Source organism: Pezoporus wallicus, unplaced genomic scaffold (genome assembly GCF_028554395.1).
Source record: "Pezoporus wallicus isolate ANWC-B61680 ecotype Strahan unplaced genomic scaffold, APGP_CSIRO_Pwel_v1 contig_6217, whole genome shotgun sequence".
Classification (NCBI taxonomy): Eukaryota; Metazoa; Chordata; class Aves; order Psittaciformes; family Psittacidae; genus Pezoporus; species Pezoporus wallicus.
This window is the reverse complement of record NW_026637336.1, coordinates 1,787,352-1,807,256: the sequence shown is the minus strand read 5'-3', so window position 1 is coordinate 1,807,256 and position 19,905 is coordinate 1,787,352. Positions and strand designations below refer to the sequence as shown.

General features: G+C 52.1%; 1 protein-coding gene across 11 annotated transcripts in view; it reads right to left on the bottom strand.

Moving 5' to 3' along the window:
* Positions 1-19,905, bottom strand: part of MBNL3 (muscleblind like splicing regulator 3) — a 75,746-nt gene that overhangs the window by 41,867 nt on the left and 13,974 nt on the right. For 10 of the 11 annotated variants that reach the window (XR_008971631.1, XR_008971632.1, XR_008971629.1 and 7 more), the window contains exon 2: positions 2,911-3,938. Coding sequence is in view for 7 of the 11 variants with exons in the window: in XM_057404907.1 (XP_057260890.1) it covers positions 2,911-3,084 (174 nt within the window). In the remaining 4 variants the exon portion in view is untranslated. Of the gene's footprint in view, positions 1-2,910; positions 3,939-4,090; positions 4,159-19,905 lie in introns of those variants that run through there. The other variant, XM_057404908.1, reaches the window with a different exon arrangement.

Genomic DNA, 19,905 nt, shown 5'->3' with positions numbered 1-19,905 from the left:
GGCAAAACTGCTCCATGAGACAGAGGGAACAGAAGGCAAAAGTAAGATGCAGTAACTACAGAAGCTGTGCGTGACCTGCCCAGGGAGATGAAGCCATTGTGGGCTGGGTTATCAAAAGTTCCTGTAGGAAGGCATTGTTCAGGCTTAAGAGGTCTGTGAGAAAGAAAACAAGCACCAGCACTACACAATGGATGCAGATAAGCAACCTCTGAACAAAGCCCTGGGCACTGCAAGACAACTGGGAAAGGAAAACTTATTAGCTGCAAGCATCCTATATCCTGTCTCCAAGGGAGCAACACAGATGTTCTGCTACTGCAGAGTGTGAGGAGATGAATAGAGCACTGAGCAGCTACCCAGGCTTGCACAGGGAAACACAGAGACACCCACAGCATGGGCAGGAAAAGCCTCTTCTTAACGGGTCTGAGAAAGTAACACAGAATCACAGAACCCCAGCCTGGTTTGTGCTGGAAGGGACCTTAAAGCTCATCCAGTTCCAACCCCTGCACGGGCAGGGACCCCTTCCACTAGAGCAGCTTGCTCCAAGCCCCTGTGTCCAACCTGGCCTTGAACACTGCCAGGGATGGGGCAGCCACAGCTTCTCTGGGCACCCTGTGCCAGCGCCTCAGCACCCTCACAGGGAAGAACTTCCTTGTATCTAACCTGAACTTCCCCTGTTTCCATCTGAACCCATGAGCCCTTGTCCTATCACTGCATCTCTCTGGTTCCCAGCAAGGGAGGCCACTGTTATGCCCACGAGGCTCTCAATGCCACTGCAAACATGGCTCTGCCAGCCCGGTGCAGCCCAAGGACAGAAAAGCCTTTGTTGGAGAGGTTAGTCACCAGGGTGGTTATCTCCCCTGGGAAACACGGCGAGCACACACACACAGGGGACTGCACTGCTCTGTGGCACAGCATAGCCAGGGCTCTGCCCTGTGGGAGCTACTGGATCCATGGGCCTGAAGGAAGGAGGTGCTCTGAGAGGCACTTTTTGGCTGAGAAGTGGGATGCGGGAACAGCCCCATCATGGGAGGAGAGTCTGAGCTCTCCTCCCAGTGTCCTTCCCTAAGCCAGAGCTGCTGGCTCCCACAAGGCTTTCCTAAGCCTGAAAGAATCCGGAAAATCTGTTCCCTGGAAAATTCAGGCCACTTCAGTAGCACAAACTGGGCATCTGCTGCTGTGTCAAGAGGAAGCTGCTGCCACAAGAACATTACTTAACAGGCAGTTACACAGGAAACACGCTGAGCTGCAGATCAGACCCGACTCCTTGACTGGGTTTTTTTTTCTTTGCTTTCTCAACACTGTATTCCCCATCCCATTCCCCACTGCTGAAGTGGGAAACCTGTTTGCTATGCCAGTGGGTGGGATTTGATCCCAGCTGCCCACCGACTTAGTGCTCCCCAGGATGCTGCAACCATTAGGCACGGGGCAGGGTACCACTCCACACAGCAGGACAGCACTCCTTCCACTTCCCAAAGAAATGCTATCGAATGGAAACGTGTTAATCTCTCCATTCAAACTGTCTGCACTGCCACTCGCTACAATTCAGGAGTTTCAAGGGCACAAAGAACATGACTTTATGTCCCTCCGACAGAAATAGTTTTGCCTCTCGCTGTCAGCAAACAGCAATGCAAATGAACATTTGAAAGTCACACTGTAACTAAGCCTCGCTGCATATAATCAGATTAAAAAGAGCAAAACCAAATGCAAACAGGAAGCGTGAGCTTCTTGGTAAAAGGGAACAGAAGTGAAAATACAAAGAAGCCAAACAGTAATAAAACAGGTAAACCAGTGTTAGACTGGATCAGCCCCAGTCTGAACCTGGGCATATGTAATTCCACCATTTCTGGTACTCGTTATGTGCATGACAATAAACCCACATCTCTTCAAGCAACAGCTGAAGTTCAAGGGAAAGCTTTGAAGCTTGTAAAACATACTAGATTCCTTCTAGAACCTCAAACAGGTTAATCACTGATCAAAACAGTGAGCACCACAGCAGGAGCTCTCAGAAGCAACTGGTCATCCAGCCATACTGTGCCAGGGGTTTGACCATCCTACTGAAGCATCTTTGATGACCCCCACTTTAGAGGCAAAAAACCCCATCGAAACACCACAGAGTGGATGCTCATTTCCTGAGCACCATGGTGAATGAAGCAGCCCCAGAGATGCCACCTCCCCCTGCGAGCCCCTATCCCCCTGCCCCAACTCAGCCCCCAGGCACTTGGTCGCTTCTGAAAGTCACCCCTGGAGCTCCAACAGTGACAAAGCAACCAGAAGCCATTTACTGCCTGCAAAATCAGCTCCACAGAGATGAGTGCTAGCAAAAGGCTGGGCTGTGACTTGGCCAGGCCTAGCAGAACCACGGCGTTGACATGTCCCTTACAGAAAGGCTTTTGCCAACACCCATTTTTCTGGGAGCTCTGCCCTCCAAATATTTTGGCTGTTTCCCATCCACGGGCCAGTGTCTGAGCGCATCTGCAACTCCATCTCCAGGAAATGCACATGAAGCTGATTCATTATCTTAAAATGCTGCTCTCGTTTCTGCTCATTAAAAGCACATTTCAGAGCCCCGCATCGAACGCACTGCCCATGTGCTCTAGACATAAATTACAGCACTGAGTCCTCTGCTTCTCCATCTCAGTTTCACTCAATGCCCACAGTCTCCACTTTGGGAACAGCTTCATCAGACGTGAGCTGCCATTGGAAATGGTGGATAAACCCATCTCTCCCTGCCATGCATCAGCGCACTGACTGTACCCTGGATCTCAGCAGCTACATCCCGCATCGGCAGCATCCTCCCTGCAGGAACAGCAACAAACAGCGGTTGCGCACACCCCACGCCCCAGCACGCCGAGCCATTCCGCAGGGAAGGAAGAGCAAGAGAGCTCAGGTAACGCACGCGGTAGTCCTCACCTTTAGGGAGTCAAAGCAGGCAATAACTCGACCGTTTTCCACATGGCAACTCCGTGAGGGATGGGCGAACTTGCACTCTGCATCAGACCGAGAACAAGTTCCTCTCTGAAACTCCCGACACACTTCTAATGTCAGCCACTTCGTATCCCGCACCAGGGAAACGTTTACAGCCATAGTAAAAACCAAAAGTGACCAAGCAAGCGAGGGCACCCTTCCTCGGGGGCACCAGGTACTGCTGAGCCGCTTGAGTTTCTTCTTGTTTGTTTAAAAAAAGGGTAAAAAAGTGAATTCAAGTTAAACGCGAAGAAATAACTAACTTGTTGCTTTGGTAGAACTCCTATTCATCAGCACTTAGGTTTTCATTTAAGTCAAATCGTGTTTCTCGAAACAAGAATTAAACATAAAGCCAATCATAAAATAGAAATCTTATCAGAACAACTGAAAATCAAATGAGAGGCCAGCTCCTAAAAGTGCAATTGTAGAAGTTAAAATACAAGTGTTAGATTTTGTGCCACTGCCGGAGTTACTTGCAAAGAACTGGCAGACTTTCAAAAGGATTCTGTGCTCTCCAGTTAATGGTTTCAATTATTCTTGCAAAAAGCATATGCTGTTGGCAGCACTTCAGTTTGTGGAATGGTCTCGGTCCTTGGGGAGAAAACTTCGTTTTCTGGGGGTATTTTTTCCTTCTATTTCTTGCTTCTAAAAATCACGGTTCGCGAGCATCAAAACGAGCAAAAGGACGTCTGATTTCTTTCGTTTTGGGGTTGGTTTTTTTTTTCCTCTTTCTTTTCGATATTTGCTACATACTCGGGGGCAGGAGCAAACTAGAACCGAATTAAAATGGCCGAGCGAGCCGCGTGTGAATGTGGAGCAGAACCGAAACCCGCGGGGAGGCTGGAGGCGCTGCCGTCGGGGCACGCAGCGCAAGCGACGCCGGTTACACAGAGCGGGGGGCGCGGGGCAGAGGGCGGCAGCCCGAGGCAGCGATCCAAGCAGCGGCGGCTTCAGGAAAGGCACTTTTCAGCAACCTGCGGGGAAAAGAGAAACAGAATTGAGGCGGGAGCCGCAGCGGCTGATGCCCCCCCCTGCCCGAGGGGCTGCCCGGCCGCCATTGCGCTACCGGGGGGCATCTCCCGCACCCAGCGGCGCCTGCGAGGAGGAAGCGGCCAATGGCGTTTACCGTTGTAGCAGCAGGCACGGGCGGCCGACCAACAGCCGAGGCTGTTTCATAGCGGCGCAGGCTGGCACCGAGAAGCCCCAGCGGCGCGGCGCGGCGCGGCCCCGCAGTCAGCTCTTTAATCTCCTTTAACGAAGGTCCCGTCCTCCCCATGGGCCCCTCCCCTGCTGTCGGAAACGCTCCGGCAGGAAAAGCAGCCGGTGGCTTTCTGGCAGACAAAGCAGGAGCTGCTGCGGCTCAGCCCCATGGCCGCTGAGCTCACCCATCACCGGGGCAGAGCACGGGGCGGGCGGCACATGAAGACTGCGCTCACGGTCGCTCCTCTAGGGATGCGGCGCCTACAGCACTGAAAGCAAACGCACCAGGGACACCTCAGCTACACGCACACACGGAAAACATTAACTCGCTGCTCCTAGCTGTAGTTTTCCACCAGACCAAAGGCAACTCAAATTCCTCTTGACTCCAGCAACTCGCGTTATACAACACACAGCTCCCAACGCATCCCTAGTCAAGGCTTCCTCGGCATCCACTAAAATGTTAAGCTGTCCCTAGAGCTTCCCATTCTAATATTAGCAGTACCAATGCTGCCTGATAGGATTGGGCTGTTTTCCCAACTCCCCAGATCCAGCCCGTTTATCTCCCTAAAGCATGGCCACCCACTTTTGCCAACACTCCACAGGCACAGGATGCTGCTCGTGTGACTGCTATTAAGACCCGAAGCTTTTGCAGGCAAAAAACCTTCAACTACAAGAAAAGGAAGCTTAAATTCCTCCTTTATTATTGGTGTGTTATTGCAATTACACTGATCAGTAACCGAAGATTACTGGAGCTGGAAACAATGGAAACAATGCTCCCGAGGAAGTGTGGGAAGAGGCTGTCAGCAGCAGCAGGGGGTGGGGCACAGAGGCCGTTTGATTCACAGATCGAATTAGTTCACATTAAAACCAACATTCGTTAAAGCCCTGTTGTATTCTCCAGGCTCATTAGAGTCAAGTTCACAACAAAACCTGCCCGGGGCCTTGCAATCCACCCGCAGCATCAGCACAATGGCTGGTGTGACCCGTGCTTCTGGAAAGACCTTTGCGTTTCTGCACATCAGGTGGGGAACAGAGACTGCGAACATCGGATTTGCTGAGTGTGCTTCAAACTTCAAAGGGAAGGGGGAAAAAGCACATCTTGCCATGCTTGTGTCTTCTGGGCTCTGTGAGCAACAGAGATGCTCCAAATCAATTCCAGGCCCGCAACCGGGGCAAATCCTATCCATTGATGTGTGGGCTCCCTGTCCAAGCGAGCTCGGCAAGCAGGAAAAGATGTGTGGAAACCTTCTGCAGGGAGCGAGGGCCTGGCTGGGTGCAGCTCCTCAAAACAAGCTAGAACAGGTCAGCTCTGGGTGGGGATTAGAAAGAATGTTCCCTAGAAGCTGCTCCGAGCAGGCTGAAATACAACCATCTTGTGGATGAAGTGCCTGTTACACAGCTTCAGACTCCCAGGGTCACACACACTTACACCAAGATGCAGTGTAGGAACACCTGCCGCTTCCCAACCTGGAGAAATCCCAGAGACCAGCGTTGGTTCCGCTCTCATTGCAGTAGCTCAGGAGCACACGTGCACACAGACACACAGGTACATGCCTGCTCTAGGCTGCTCAGTCCTCAGGGTGAAAGGAATGGTTTTAATGGAAGATCGATGGAATGAATCCTACAGAACACTGAACTACAAACATTAAGACATTCACATACATGTAACATGGTTGGTTTCTTTTACAGCTCTTAGAAGGGGGAAAACAGAGAGCTCAAGAAAGACTTGCCCCTGTCCTGCTGATGGAAACGGAGCCCCTTGCCCCACATCCTGCAGGACACTGATCAATGGGTAAGAGCGAGACACGAGGAATATCCTGTGCTACGGAAACAACCCACCCTTCTGTAGCAGGACACACTTATCTCAGACCCTGGGACAAGGGCTTTGGTACTGGAGGGAGCCAAATAAATGAGTAAATTCTTACCACCAGGGCCCTCAACCCTGCAGCCTGCCCAGGCAGAGCCCAGCACATGCTGCCCCGTCACCGCTTTGCTGTGTGCTCAGGAGAGCGCTTCAGCACATGCGTAACTCTGAGCATGCGGACAGATCAATGGAAAGAAGAAAGCCTTCATGAAGCATGTACTTAAGTGCTTTGTTGAATCAGGGCCTAAATAAAGGGATCTGCTTCAGAGGTCTGCCAGGGCTGGGAGGGCAGAGAGCACAGGCAGCAGTCACTGCATTTCGGCCCAGAGGAGCACAAGCTGGGCTTTTCTGCAAGTCAACAGAGTGTTTGGACTGCTTCAAATCCCCTCTCATGTGGCTATGAGGAAAGCTGACAAACATGCACCCAGGGCTGCCATCACCCCAAAGCCCTATGCTGCTGCTGCACCACGACAGGGCAACACAAACAGGAACCCATCGACACTGCCAAGCTTCAGTCCTCCACGTTTCAACTCCTGGCAGCAAACAACTGTAGCTATTCCCATCAAGGTGCATCCTCACAATCCTTTTCTAAGGGATGGGGAGGGTAACGGGAATGGGGGAGACGACAGTGGGATGATGGGACACTGGCATTTTCATCACTTTGTCCTCCCACTTACTTCAAACAGGAGGGATGAAAGCATCCATGCCAAACCCAACATACTGCAAGGATAAAAAGTAGCTCCAGAAAACACGGACTTGGTTAGCGTGCAGGAAATACAACAAAGGGTAGGTGCTGCCTTTTGAACCCTCCCCAGCAAGGCAGATCCATCCAGCACAGCTCATCTCTTCCGCTACCAGATGGGCCAACCTCATTTCAATGGCAGCAGCATCAAAGCCAGAGCAAGCAGCACAGCAGAGAGAAAAGCCTGTGGCTTTATCCCTGTAAGGAAATTGTAATATCCCCGAGTCCCTGCTCCAGGGCCACTTGCTGGGCCAGGCTGTAACTGCCCGAGATGCAGGAGCACAGGGCTTGCTCCACATGGCAGAGCCAGCCCCACAGCTAGTGAGGGGCAACACGGGCAGTGTGAGGAGCAAAGGCCACAGCAGCACTGCCTGCAGCGGGCCCGATATGCCCTCACCACCGGAGGTAACATGAGGACAAACTTTCACTCGATGCTTGAATTCCTCCTGCTTGCCACAGAACCAGTCCTCTTCCACTGACACCCCTCATGGATGTCAACTGGTGAGGACGCTTCCTGACAGCCGAGTTCAGAGATGGTAATTTATGTGACAGGGTGGATTCAAGCGGCTCCCAAGTGTAAATGATGCTATTTAAGAGTCCGGGGGTTGAGGAGAAAAGCCTGGCTCAGTAGCAGGGCAGGGGGGATCCTCACTTCTTGTTTCTCAAGGATTTTCCACTCGGATGAGAAGCACCAAGTGCTGCTGCCCTGATTGACAGCCCTGGTGAGTGACATCTGCACCTATTGCCCTTCCTTCACCTGAGGTGAACAGGGACAGTGTGGACAGTAAAGGAACACTGGCGCTTTCCTGCAGTCCAGTTCCAGACGTGCCCTTTCTTCAGCATGCGTGATGCTGTCCATGCTCCCCTCCTCAGTATGAACCAGCAGCACATGGCAGAGGACCTGAGGTCTCCCCGAGTCCAAGCTCAGCCTGGTACTGCTGGGCTGCTGCGTCTCACCCAGTTGCGCAGGTTAGAGCCAGCCAGCCCAGATGGGCAGACAGACAATTCACACCTCAAGTCTTTCACCACTTTGGGCACAATCTGCAGCCCACTCCTGAACTAGAAATGTGTTCTGAGTACCCAGATACTGTCACAGCCCAAAAAGCACCTTTTTTATGGCCCTTCCTTAAACCATTAAACTCAGCTGCAGCACAAGTGACACTCATCAGTCCTTGTAGCTCTGAGGCGATTCTGTAACCTTAGCTCTTCATGGCACCTGAATGGGTACAGAAGAGCTTGGTGTACCCACCACCCCTCCTCGATAACCCAGAATGGGGGACACTCCAACAGCAGTGAGATGCTTCCATTATTAAACAACGTCCCAGATAAATGCTGTGTTCCTGGAAACACTGCATGGCAAAGAGAAACAGGAACAATGTAAATAGCACATTGAACTATTTTGTTCTGAAAGAGAAACAGTCTTTAGGGGAACACCACCACCATCCAACAGCATTTACACATTCCAATGGAAAACCAAGTCTAAGCATCTTCCTCAGTCCTTCCTTTTCCTGAACACATGAGGACACATCTTCATCTAGGACCCACAGAGCCAGGAACACGATGGCAATAGTTCAGCTGGCTGACATCAGAGCAGCTCATTCTGGGCCTTTGAAAAGCCCATGGCAAGTGAAGTGCTGCCACGATGAGATCACAGGGCAGCTTGGAACTGCTTCAGGAGTGCCGTCCAACAGCAAAACGCCCCACATAGAAATACCACCCATAAGGCCCAGGCATCGATCCTGAATTGCTGAGGTCCCATTAGCAAGGCTCTTACCCTGAATCACACAAACCAGCCTGGAGACCCCAGTTCCTCTGGTGCTGGCTTTCCAGCTCCTGCCCTGCCCCATGCGGGCTGTGCACTGGGGACACGGCATCTCCTCCACAGCTCCTCCTCACTTGTGCACTTCATGGGCTGCAGTATCGAGCCCAAAGAAGGTCAATTAATTTTCTGCTGCCTGCAAGAGGTTATTTTTGCTTTCAAATTAGAAATTAATATTCTATTTTTTTGCTCTGGCCCTCATATTTGAAAGGAAACACTTTGGGGACACAGAAGCACTTTAAATATTTCCTTTGTGAACATTCTGTACCTGGACACTTTCTCCCTCAGGGAACAGTTTACCTGAGGTAGATCTTTACAGCCAGAAGAAAATAAACCTCCTTCTGCAGTTACTCAGGAGCAGGTTTCCCCCACCATGGCCATGCATGGCAAGGCTCTGTTCAAGGTCTAACGGGGTCCAGGAATCACCATGACTACACATGGATCACACCATGCGCCACAGTCAACTCAGCCCCAAGCTGACTCTGTTCACAGAGGATGGCAGAAGCCAGCAGCCACCCATGCAGCTAGAACAGCACCCTGGGGCTGCTGCAATGGAGAAGCCTCGTGGCAGGACACAAACCCACTGCAGCAGTGGCACGAGGTTGGGCATGCGAATACCTCACATCTGTGCTGAAGGCGCTACTGATGCTCATCCTTCTTCCCCACCTCACTCATGGAGCAGCTCTGCAGTGTGGGTTCCTGGGGGTGACCTCTATGGAGAGAGCAGCACAGGAAAACCCCTCCTGCTCCTCAGATGGGACACCGTGTCCCACCTCGCAGGGAGCTCACCAGCCTTGGTGGCACCCTAGAAGATGGCTGTGGAGATGCTCTGCAGGGACAGCAGCGATGCTGCCCTCGGGAAGATGGATCCTCCATCACTCACCTCTGGGTGCTCCCCATTGCCCTGGAATGACCAGGGTACCTTTCCTACCCGCAGAGGGGGCAGCTGGGGAATAGTAGAGAGAGGAGTGTGGAAAGGGGAAAAAGAGAAACTGAAGCCCTGTGAGGATGGAAACCCTTGGCTGCAGGGAAACACAAAGTACAAACCAACGAGGGGAACTTTATCCTCCCTTGCGTACATGCCATTCACCACATTTACACCCTGCAGCACAGTCACAGGAAAAATAAATGCCAAGTTTAAGGAAATAGTAGGAAAAAAAAACCCTTTCATTATGAAATCAGCCATTCCTCACTGAGGACTGTGATTGCTCCCATCCCCGCAGCTGCCTGAAACCTTTTACAATCTGGTTTCCTTCTTCATCCTTCACATCCCCACCACGTCCTGGCCATCAAAGAACTCCCCTCCCCTCCTGCAGGATGAGCTTCCACAGGCAGAGGGCTGGGAGCTATTTGCCACTGTGTGCTGGGGGGTTCCAAGCCAAAACTGCACTACAAACCCACTGCAATTCAAGGAGCTTTTTGTTTGCTTGTCTTTGAACACAGCCACCGAAGCTGCTGTGCTGGGCCCACACGTGCCCCAGCAGAACAAATCCCATTCCAGGGGCTGCATGTGGCGGGTGCTTCAAAGGGAACTCCCCCTGTTTCCCTGAATAGGTTTGTCAGAACAACCACACACAAACGCTTCTGCTCTTTCGGGCTTTTCAGTTCCTGCCATCAGCTTATTTGGGAGCAGTCAGAGGACAAGACCCCTTTCCAAGAAACCTGGAGAGGGGCTTTGGACGAGGGATGTAGGGACAGACCAAGGGGAATGGCTTTAACCTGCCCGAGGGGAGACTGAGATGAGCTCTTAGGCAGAAGCTCTTCCCTGGGAGGGTGCTGAGGCGCTGGCACAGGGTGCCCAGAGAAGCTGTGGCTGCCCCATCCCTGGCAGTGTTCAAGGGCAGGTTGGACACAGGGGCTTGGAGCAAGCTGCTCCAGTGGAAGGGGTCCCTGCCCGTGGCAGGGGTTGGGGCTGGATGAGCTTTAAGGTCCCTTCCAGCCCAAACCAGGTTGGGATTTTACTGGGACCTGCCTGACACATCCCTTCCAGTTCCCACAGGAGGCAGCTTCCCAGCGCCAAGGCTCAGGGCCTGTGTTGGAGCAGGGCAGCTAACCTGGAAGCAGCATTCATTGCCTCTGTGGAGCAGAAGCAGCTCCTGTGCTGCTGGGAAGCGGTGCTCAAACCCTCTGCAGTGCCAGCACTGCTGGGAGGGGTGAGGACCGCAATTACACCAGCTGCAAACACAAAGGGAAAGAAACCCCAAATTGGCAGTGATGTCTGGAGGTCAGCTAATCCCAACCCTGCTCAAAGCACAGCCAGCTCCAGAGGTGGATGCTGCCATCGCTGAGCACAAAGGGAGCTGTCTCACACAAAGAGAGCTCAATTGAGTCACACAAATACAGAGGAGACAGGAGAGGCCAAGGCTCACTCATTAAGGCTTGCTCCCCACCATGTAATCGTAAGGAACAGGCTCAAGCAGATGTATCCCCAACCTATCTGATTATCCTGCTCAGTGTTCAAGACACCCTCAAGGTCCCTGCCAATGAGGTAAGTGTGTTTGGGCAGGCTGACGGGAGGGCATGCCTTTACCCAACTGCCCTTCCCAGGATCCTGCTGGCAGGAATGACCTGAGGCTCTCCTGAGCTCCAGGCACAGTGCTAGCCCTCCAGCCAGGCACTGTGCTCCAGCAAGCAAAGAAACCCTGAACAGGAGCCCAGCTCAGCCATTCATGTGCTGCAGAGGAAGCCTGAGGCTTGGCGAGGTGTCAAGCAGAGACCTGCCCAGGTCTGAGCTTCAGAGGTGTCTGCCCATGCACACGTACTCGTGCCTGCAGTCTCCGCTCCGGGATTCTCCATCACAGAGCTCACAGGGACACGTTTTCTCCAACAGGAAGGCAATTCCATTCCAGTCCCATCCTCCATCTCCTTAAAGCACAAATGTGCTCCAAGGCACCCACTGTCATTTATGCACTCACGTGTGAGCTGTCCTACCTGGTGACCACAGCCCTGCAGAAAGAGGACATTCATTTACACAGTGGTTTGAATTCTCAGCTCACAGCAAACAGAAGTGGTTTTTCTTTTAGCACTCTTTGTCCCGAGTGCTGGGATAAGCCATAAGTAAGCTGGCAGCAAACCAGTCTGGTACAAACACAGAGCACCAGAACACAATGCAGACATCACAAAGCCATCAGTCTGGGCCAGACAGGAATTCTCCCCTTTGCGCAGGGCAGGCCTCCAAAGTCCTCGTGCTGCTATGTTCAAATCCATCTGAATTACGTGATGTGTAAACACACTCATCACTTATGGGTACGCAGAAGGGCATCCCACACACAAAGGTACTCAAGAAGCATCTGTGAAACGACTCAGGACTTGGGAAAAGGGAACTGACTTATCCCTCAACTCAGACTCTAACAGCATCCTTAAGCTGCAAATCAAATCTGCAATGACTGCAGGAGACTGAAAGACTTGGAACAAAAGCATCCCATTTACTTAGGATAATTTCTTCCAGCATTAAAGGAAAGGAGTTAAAGCATGCAGGAAAGCAGGAAAAGCAAACACAGCAGCAACTGAGAACATACTGTCCACTTCCATATGCCAGGGAAAACCCAGAGCAGCCTTAGCCCAAGCCCTAAAGGCATTACCCTCACATACAGGCATCACCACAGGTCACCATTTGGACAGGAAAGTTGCTTTAGTCTGCAAGTGCCAGGCTGGGACTCTCAACTCAAACTCCAATACAGCCATAGGTCCCACAAGTCACAAGCTGCTTAATCCCTCTGCAAACAGGGACTGCTACTTCCCTATCAGTGATAAAACACAGGAGCATCAATCAGGCATTAAGAAACAACTATGGTAAAGGCTGTATAAGCACTAGTGCAGTGCTTGCAGGGGAGCACCCAGCCAAGAGGCTCCTGCAAAGTGTAAAGGCCACTTCTGGCACCACACTTCGGTCACAGTGACCAGGGGCCATGTGTCTGGTGCCCCAGTGGGACACAAAGGGGTTGGGATGCACACTGAGAGGAGCCCACACAGCCAAGCCCTGGGAAAGGCACTGAGGGGGAAGTCAAAGTCACCCTCAAGGTACTTCCCAAGCCACTCAGAGCTATGTGCTGGCCCCTCCAGCCTTCCACACACCCCAGAATCTGTTACTCACTGCTCTTCATCTCACTGCCAGGCGGATGAATCAGCTTTCCAGGGACTGAACATCCTCTGCTCTCCCTGAGATGCCTGAGTCACGGACACCAACTGACATCCTCAGATCTTCAATTCTCCCCTTGCCTCCCTGCATCTGCAGAGTGCCAGCCTCCAACTCCTCTCTCCCCAGTGGAAGTCTCAGTGTCCTGAATCACTTCCAATTTCCCCACTTAAGGCCTGTGGCGTGCTTTTCTCCAGACAGCATCCGACTCGGCACGAAACTGACCCAAATCAAAGCCAGGAGGCTCGGAAGGTGGGCTGAGCTAGCCAGGGCAGGGGAACAGTGCATTCCACATCCCTGTCCTTCCTGGCACCACCCCGCAGCCCCCAGCTGCTCACGGTCAGGCTGGCTGGGTGCCGATCCAAGCTGGCTTGAAAAAAACCCAGACAGGGATAACATTCCCTCAAGCCTGGAGTGTGCACTCTGAACCCTTCAATGCACTTGTTTAACACCCCCCCAGCCAAGGGCAGGAGCTTGGGAGGTGGCAGGAGGAAGAGGGGATGGATGGCAAGCAGAGTCTGTTTTAACTGGCTGCTGATAAGAACACGAGAAGGATGCCTGAAGTAGAATGATCAGGAGCAGAGTGCAGGGGAGGCAATCAGAAGTGTCCAAGGAAGAGAATTTACAATGTGGTTTAGCAATCCATCACTGGCTCTCATTCCCACCTACAGGAACATCCACAAGCCTCAAAATACACTTTGCTTGGGGAGGCTGGAAAGGAGCAGCTCTTCTTGCAACACCAGCTACCAGCACAGGAGCACTTCACTCCAAATCAGGAAGGGGAAGCAGTGCACATATAAAGGATAAACTAGTTTGAGTTCTCCTAAGTGTGAAGACAGCTTTTGTTTACCAGATGCATGCGAGGGAACATGTGTGTCCAGCACCAACGCCGCAGTGGAAATTTGGCTCCCTGCAATTCCCCGTGATACAGATGCATTTTTTCCAGAGGAAGTCCAACAGTCTTGTTTGTTTTCACCACTAACACAGGAGAACAGTGAAGTTTTCGACGGGGAAGTGGAATGAGGTCAGAATAACAGAACAGAGTAACTAGGAAGGAATGTCCTTGCACTGTATTTTTAGAATAAGGATAAAGGTGGGGCCTTGCAAGAAGCAGGGGATGGGCCCGTTCTGGCACACATGGCCAGGCTGGAACGCTTGGTTCTGGGGGCTTGAGGGGGTTTTGAGCTTATTTGCACAACGAATCCACTGCTGAAATGGGCAATCAGTAGGAGGGTCCATTGGGGAGGAGAGCAGAGCAGTGCCTGGGGCACACACACAGCCTAGGGAAAGGACTGCAGCTTCTCAGCTTCCCTCCCAGCCTGTTCCCCTTTCTCCCCTGGGAAGATAAGCACATTCAATGCCTCCACTGAACTGGAGATATCTCTACCTCTGCACACTAAAGGGAATCGGAGTTACCATGGGGTAAGCGTTGTGAAGGGAATCGGGAGCAAGAAAAGCCTGATGCAGGGCACAGCGGAGCAGGCAGCGGTATTCCAGCAGGGAACTGGATTTACTGTGTTGTTGAGGCTGGATGTGAAACCCCAGCAAGACAGCCTGGGGGAGAGAAGAGCTGGGCCACGGTAAGACTGTGAAAATGAAAAGGAAGGAACAAAGCAAAAGAACAGAACAGAGGCGGAGCAGGAAGCAGCTCGCCTGGGATAAACAGGTAAGGAGGAAAAAGGGTGCATTCAGGAGCAAGCAGGCAGTGGTCTGTTTCCTGGCACCAGCTAATCTGATTGGCACCAAGATACAAGAAACAGAGGCTTAAATAGCTCATGAGAGCAGATCTTCAGCTGGGGAGAGCCATCATCCCTCAGCAGTTAACTCCCTCTGGCTCTGCGCTAAGCCTTGAGGCAGAGCTGACCCTGCGAGCACAGCAGCCTGGAACAAACAAGACAAATTGTCCTTGCAAGGGTTAACAGACAGCAGGGAACAAGCTGTTCCATGCAGCCAGGTCAGGAAAAACAGGACTGGGACCCGACACAGCCATCACGCACACACCAGTGCTCAAGGAGCAGCCAACTCTGCTTGATAGGAAGGAGACTGCAGGGAGCTTCTCTGGCAAATCCACAAGGACACAGTCAACCCCATGGAGTAGCTGGTGAGGATCAGTGTAGGGAGCATCAAGGCATCCAAGACTGGAGACCAGCATCTCTGCTCCTCGATATTCTCTCTAGGAAGGCTAAGTAGGGGGAAGTGTGCAGGCCAGGGTGTACAGCACCTTTCACCCCTCAGTGCTGCCCAGAGCTGCAGGTCTCCTGCTTGTGTTGAAGATGTGGGTGGAAACAATGCAGCAGTCTGGGATCAGGACCAAAGGGATGGATCAGGGAGGGCAAGAATATCCTCCTTGACAGGCGGTCATGGGAGGCTGGACTGGCCATCCAGCATGGGAGCTGTCAACCACAGTGGTACGTGGCCTGTGAGTCCTTCCTCTGCTCCCATCTGCAGGCAGGTAAGAGCAGAGAGGACAAGGCCCCTGAGCAGCAGGAAAGGAGGAATGACCTCCCCATTCCAGCTGGAGACAAGGCGCCAGCAGCACCCACAGTTGCCCAAGAGTACCCAAGGCAAACATGCACCATCTCCCATACAAATGCCCTCCACATTCCCACCGTTTAATTCTGGGAGCTTCCTGAGCCTGCCGTGGTTTGCCTGCTCACTATCCATAGAATCCCAGAGTGGTCTGGGTTGGAATGCCACAGTTCCCAACCCTTTCTGGAGCTCGATGCAGCAAGTCTCACCCGCAACCCCGACTGCAACGTAAAGTGACCCGCGTTCAGGCTTTCTAATGGAGCGGCTCTTCTACGGGCTGCAGCACAAAGGCACTTCTCCAAAGCTCAGGTTCCCTCTGCCCATCTGCACCATGGTGGAAATTGCAGAGACCTTTAGATAGAAGGGCCAAGAGTCTCCTGTGCAGAGAGTTCTCTGCAAGAGCCCTGCTCAGCCATGGGTAAGGCAGGGCTTGCAGCAAGCACCCCAGTCACAGGGCACATCCAAGCGGCTGCCAGGAGGGGTTATGTTACCAGCAGCATTGAACCCACACAGCAGAGGCTGCCACGGGGATTATACACCAAAAGGAGAACTTACTCTTCAGACACACACCTTCCAAGGCTCTCGAGAGCCTCACAGCTATGTCTTCCCAGAGAATCCCATCACGGGTACAGGACAAGGTTAGCCCAGAGCTATGAGCAGAGAAATGCAGAGAAATGCTTCTTACCCTCCACCCCATGGTAATGTAACCTTGACAGGTGGAGTGCCCACAGTAAATACTATGTCTGTCCCATATTCTGAGTTATCCCTTCAGGGATGAGAGCAAAGACACGTGTTTGGGGAATGGATGCTTCCTACAGCCTCCCGCACAGCTCCCAGCATCAGAAAATTAAGCTGACTGGAAGAGCAAAGCCTGGTGCTGCCCTTAGAGCAAACCTTGTTTGGTGTCATTACTCACAGGCCAGTTAAACTGGGGAGCTGCTACTCTGGAGCCTTTTCTGCTCATTTCTTTATGGATTACAGGGCAAGGGAAAACCAGGAACACCAAAGAAATGTCCTGGAAATGCCTTAGGACACCCCACACATCCCACTGGCAGCAGTGCTGAGCCCAACCTTACTTCTCTCCTTAACTGCCACTCTACTTCATAACAAAACAGCAGTTGCATGTCTTGGCTCTTCACTGACTAGCTGGGATATCACTGAAACGTGGTGGCGGTTGGTAAAGAGCAGTTTTAACTCCTGGGAAGTGTTCTCTGTGGCAGTGCTTCCCACTGGTGTCATCTTTAACAGGCCACCATCACCCCTCTGGAAGGCTGACTCGGGGGTAGATGTCTGTGCATGTGGATGGACCAAGGTCCTGGAAGTGCTATCAGACTAAAGGGAGCTATCAGGTCCAAATGGTCTCTTCTCCATCCAGGCAGATGCTCAGCACTGCAGCACGGGTTTTCCCAGTTTTCCCACCATTTCTGTGGTTTCAGCCACTAGTTGGGTACAGCCCCTGAGCTCCACATCATTTCTGCTCAGCCTGCAGACAGGAAGACTCTTCTGTCTGGATCTTTGTTCTTTCAACATCATCTAAATATCACTCCCATAACACCCGATTTCGTATTTCAACCCCTTTAATTACACACAATGGAGATTTTATCGGAAATCTGGTTACTGTCTGAAAGCCTGAGCATTCCATCCCAGCCTTGGAATTGATCCATCGACTGCTTCTACATCTCCCATTTCAATTTAACATTTAACACTTTATACCTGCATTAATTACACTTCCCACAATCAACAGCAACACACGCTGGCCCTGCCCCTCTCCCCACACAGACACCTCATGCTCCAGACAGCTGTGCTCTTGAACACGGGTGTTTATGGGGCTGAGGGGACACCCCACGTAGAGCAGCAGTAGTAAGCAGCAAGGGTTAGCAAGCAGCACCAGTGCAGGGACGCGCAGGCGCAGAGCGGGCCCTGGCCTGGCCCCAGGACGTGGGGAGCTGAGCCTGTAGCCAGCTCCCATCCATCTGTCCCAATTCCCCCTGCCTGGGGGAGGCCATGCACAGGCTGTGCCACAGCTCCGGCCCACGCTGCACAGCGGGTGAGGGGGCTCAGGCTCCCCCGGAGCTGCACGCAGGCACCGGCACGGGTCTGTAGGGCAAGCAGAGCTCTACCAGCATCTAAGCAGTCTGCAGGGCCTCAGCACAGCACAGCATGGGGAGCACAGCACTCCTCTGCGCCCCAAGCTGAGCACACATCCTGTTAGCAGACACAAGCTGCATGGACTAAATAAGAAGACCCCCATTACACTGCCTTTATACCTTGGCACTGCCAGCCCTCACAGGCACCTGCTCTAAGGCACTGCAGGGCCCAGCTTTGCTGTGAGGACAGTACCAGGTTTCCTTCTGCAGGCCACAGCATGGAGAACTGGAAGTGCTTGAGGAGGGTGAGCTGCTCCTCTTACCCTGCCTGCAACGCTTCGTGTTGCAAGTGCAGATGGGAGAAGATGGCATCCCCAGCGCTGCAGCAAACAGGGATATTTGTCCCTGAATAATTTCTCTAGCATATTAAGCACAAGTCATTCTCATGCAGAGGCTGCCCTGTACAGCTGCCAAGGTCAGCAAGACCTTGCTTTATTTGCTGCATAAGGGCTGGCTGTGCAAGTTTTTACCTTGTACATATTTTTTCCACGGGTTCTCATCTTCGATTTCCCTGCTGCCAATGCTGCCAATGCCTCTGCATCTGCTGGCTGCTCGGGTCATGCCTGCTTCTCTGGCTGCTCATAACAACCACCCAACATCCAATCTTCCATAGCAGTCAGAATTCCAGCAAGCCAATTCTTAACGCTATGTTTAATTCAAAAGGAACCAAGGACAGTTATTGAATAACAATTTCCAAGGAAAACATGCTCCCCAGCTTTTGCTAACAACATCAATATGGTTCTATTTTCAGGGGGTCCTGACCCGCTTATCCACTCACACAGCAACCACTGTTCACGTGCTGGTATCTACATACAGATGAGGTTTTGTCCAAGGATTGCATTCAAGCACCCAGCACTGCCTGCACACGCAGCCTCTGGATTACAACAGCAGCCAGTGTGGCTTTCGGGAAGCAGCCTGGATCTGAAGAGATGGCAGGGGCTGAAAATAAGGCCTGATGGTTTTTGAACTGCAGACACTTTCCTACAGGCTATAGCCAATGCTTAGACCCAGACTAAGGACTGTTCTTCTCTCCCATTTACTAACTCCTGTGTCACTGCAGGACAACAGCCAAACTGAGGTATGGCACAGGGAAGAAAAATGCTATTTGAAACTGTCCAACATCATGATGCTGCAAAGGATTCAAGCATCAAGACACTTTAATCCAAGCTGTCCCTCTCCAGAAAACCAGGTGTAAGTGACCTACCTGAGGTCAGCGGCCAGGCAGGGCAGCTTCACAGCATCCTCCCCTGCTCAGGAATCACCCTGCTCTGCACTCACACTGCCCTACCCAAGCCTCTAAACCCAAGCCAATGGAGAGGTGGCAAGCAGCAATGTCCAACACGTCCCCTGACGAGCCAGGGTCAGCCCAGCAGAGTTCTGCAGCAGACTCTGACCTTTGGGGGACCCCACAGCCATTGTCATAACACAAACTGTCATTCAAGCTCAACACACACACTGGTGCCCCAAAGTCTCTCAATTGGAGGAAGGCAGCAGTACCGAGGGGTTAAGCAGCTGAAGAGGGATGCAGACAAGGACTGCAGGCTCTGAGCAAACACACTGCCATGCAGGCAGCTCCAAGGCTTGGCATCACTTGTGAGCAGGGCCTGTCTGCTGAAGGTGCTGCCTTTGTTAGCTCAGTACAGGCACATGATGGAGTGGGGTAATTACCTGCATTTTAGTTTGGAGAACCCAGGCTTCAATCCTGGCTCTTGTCACAGCTGGAGATGAATTTAGGGACTACAATGAAAGCCAAGTTAATCTCTTTTCTACAAAATCACCAAATAATTGCCAGTGTTCTAAAAGAGAGGCCCAGGACTCTATGTAAGGGCACTGGTGCTTATGCTACTATTGCCCTCAGTACAATAGTTAGTAATGGGTTGATGTGAGCAGTCATCACAGCCTTCAGTGCTCCTTCAATGGAGCCAGCACAGGAACATGAAGAACCTCACCCATGCACCACTGGACGTGCTTCATGGTGCAACAGGTCCTACAGGGAGGGAAGCAGCATTGAAACAGCCAAGTTTTCATATGGATTCACATATACAAGTTCAGAGGGCCAAAGCCCAGCTCCAGTGTAGCTCTGGATGCCTCACTGGAAAGCCACCAGGGCTGATGGTGGACCAGTAGAGCTGAGGGGAATTCCTCTCCTTCCTCATGGCTGAAGGCTGCCCAAGCAGAGCCAGTAGGGAAATGAGTACTTTCCCCATAAAAGTAATTCTCTATTTTTATCTTGCTAGGAAAGTTTTTCATTTAGAAACTGAAACTATTGCTTCAGGGAGAAGCCAAGTGCCCTTCTTCTGTCAGATTTTTACCACAGAAGTTTTCATCTAATCAAATAAACCCTTTTGCCACTAAAAGGAACCATCACGGAAAAATCAGAACAGTTTCTGAAGGACTCTAAGGAAGAGGAACAGGGAAGTTGCACTCCTGACTCCTGCAGCAGCACGCTCCTTCACAGGACTGCTTGCAGTGTCACCTCACCCCTGCGCCTCAGGTCACCCACCA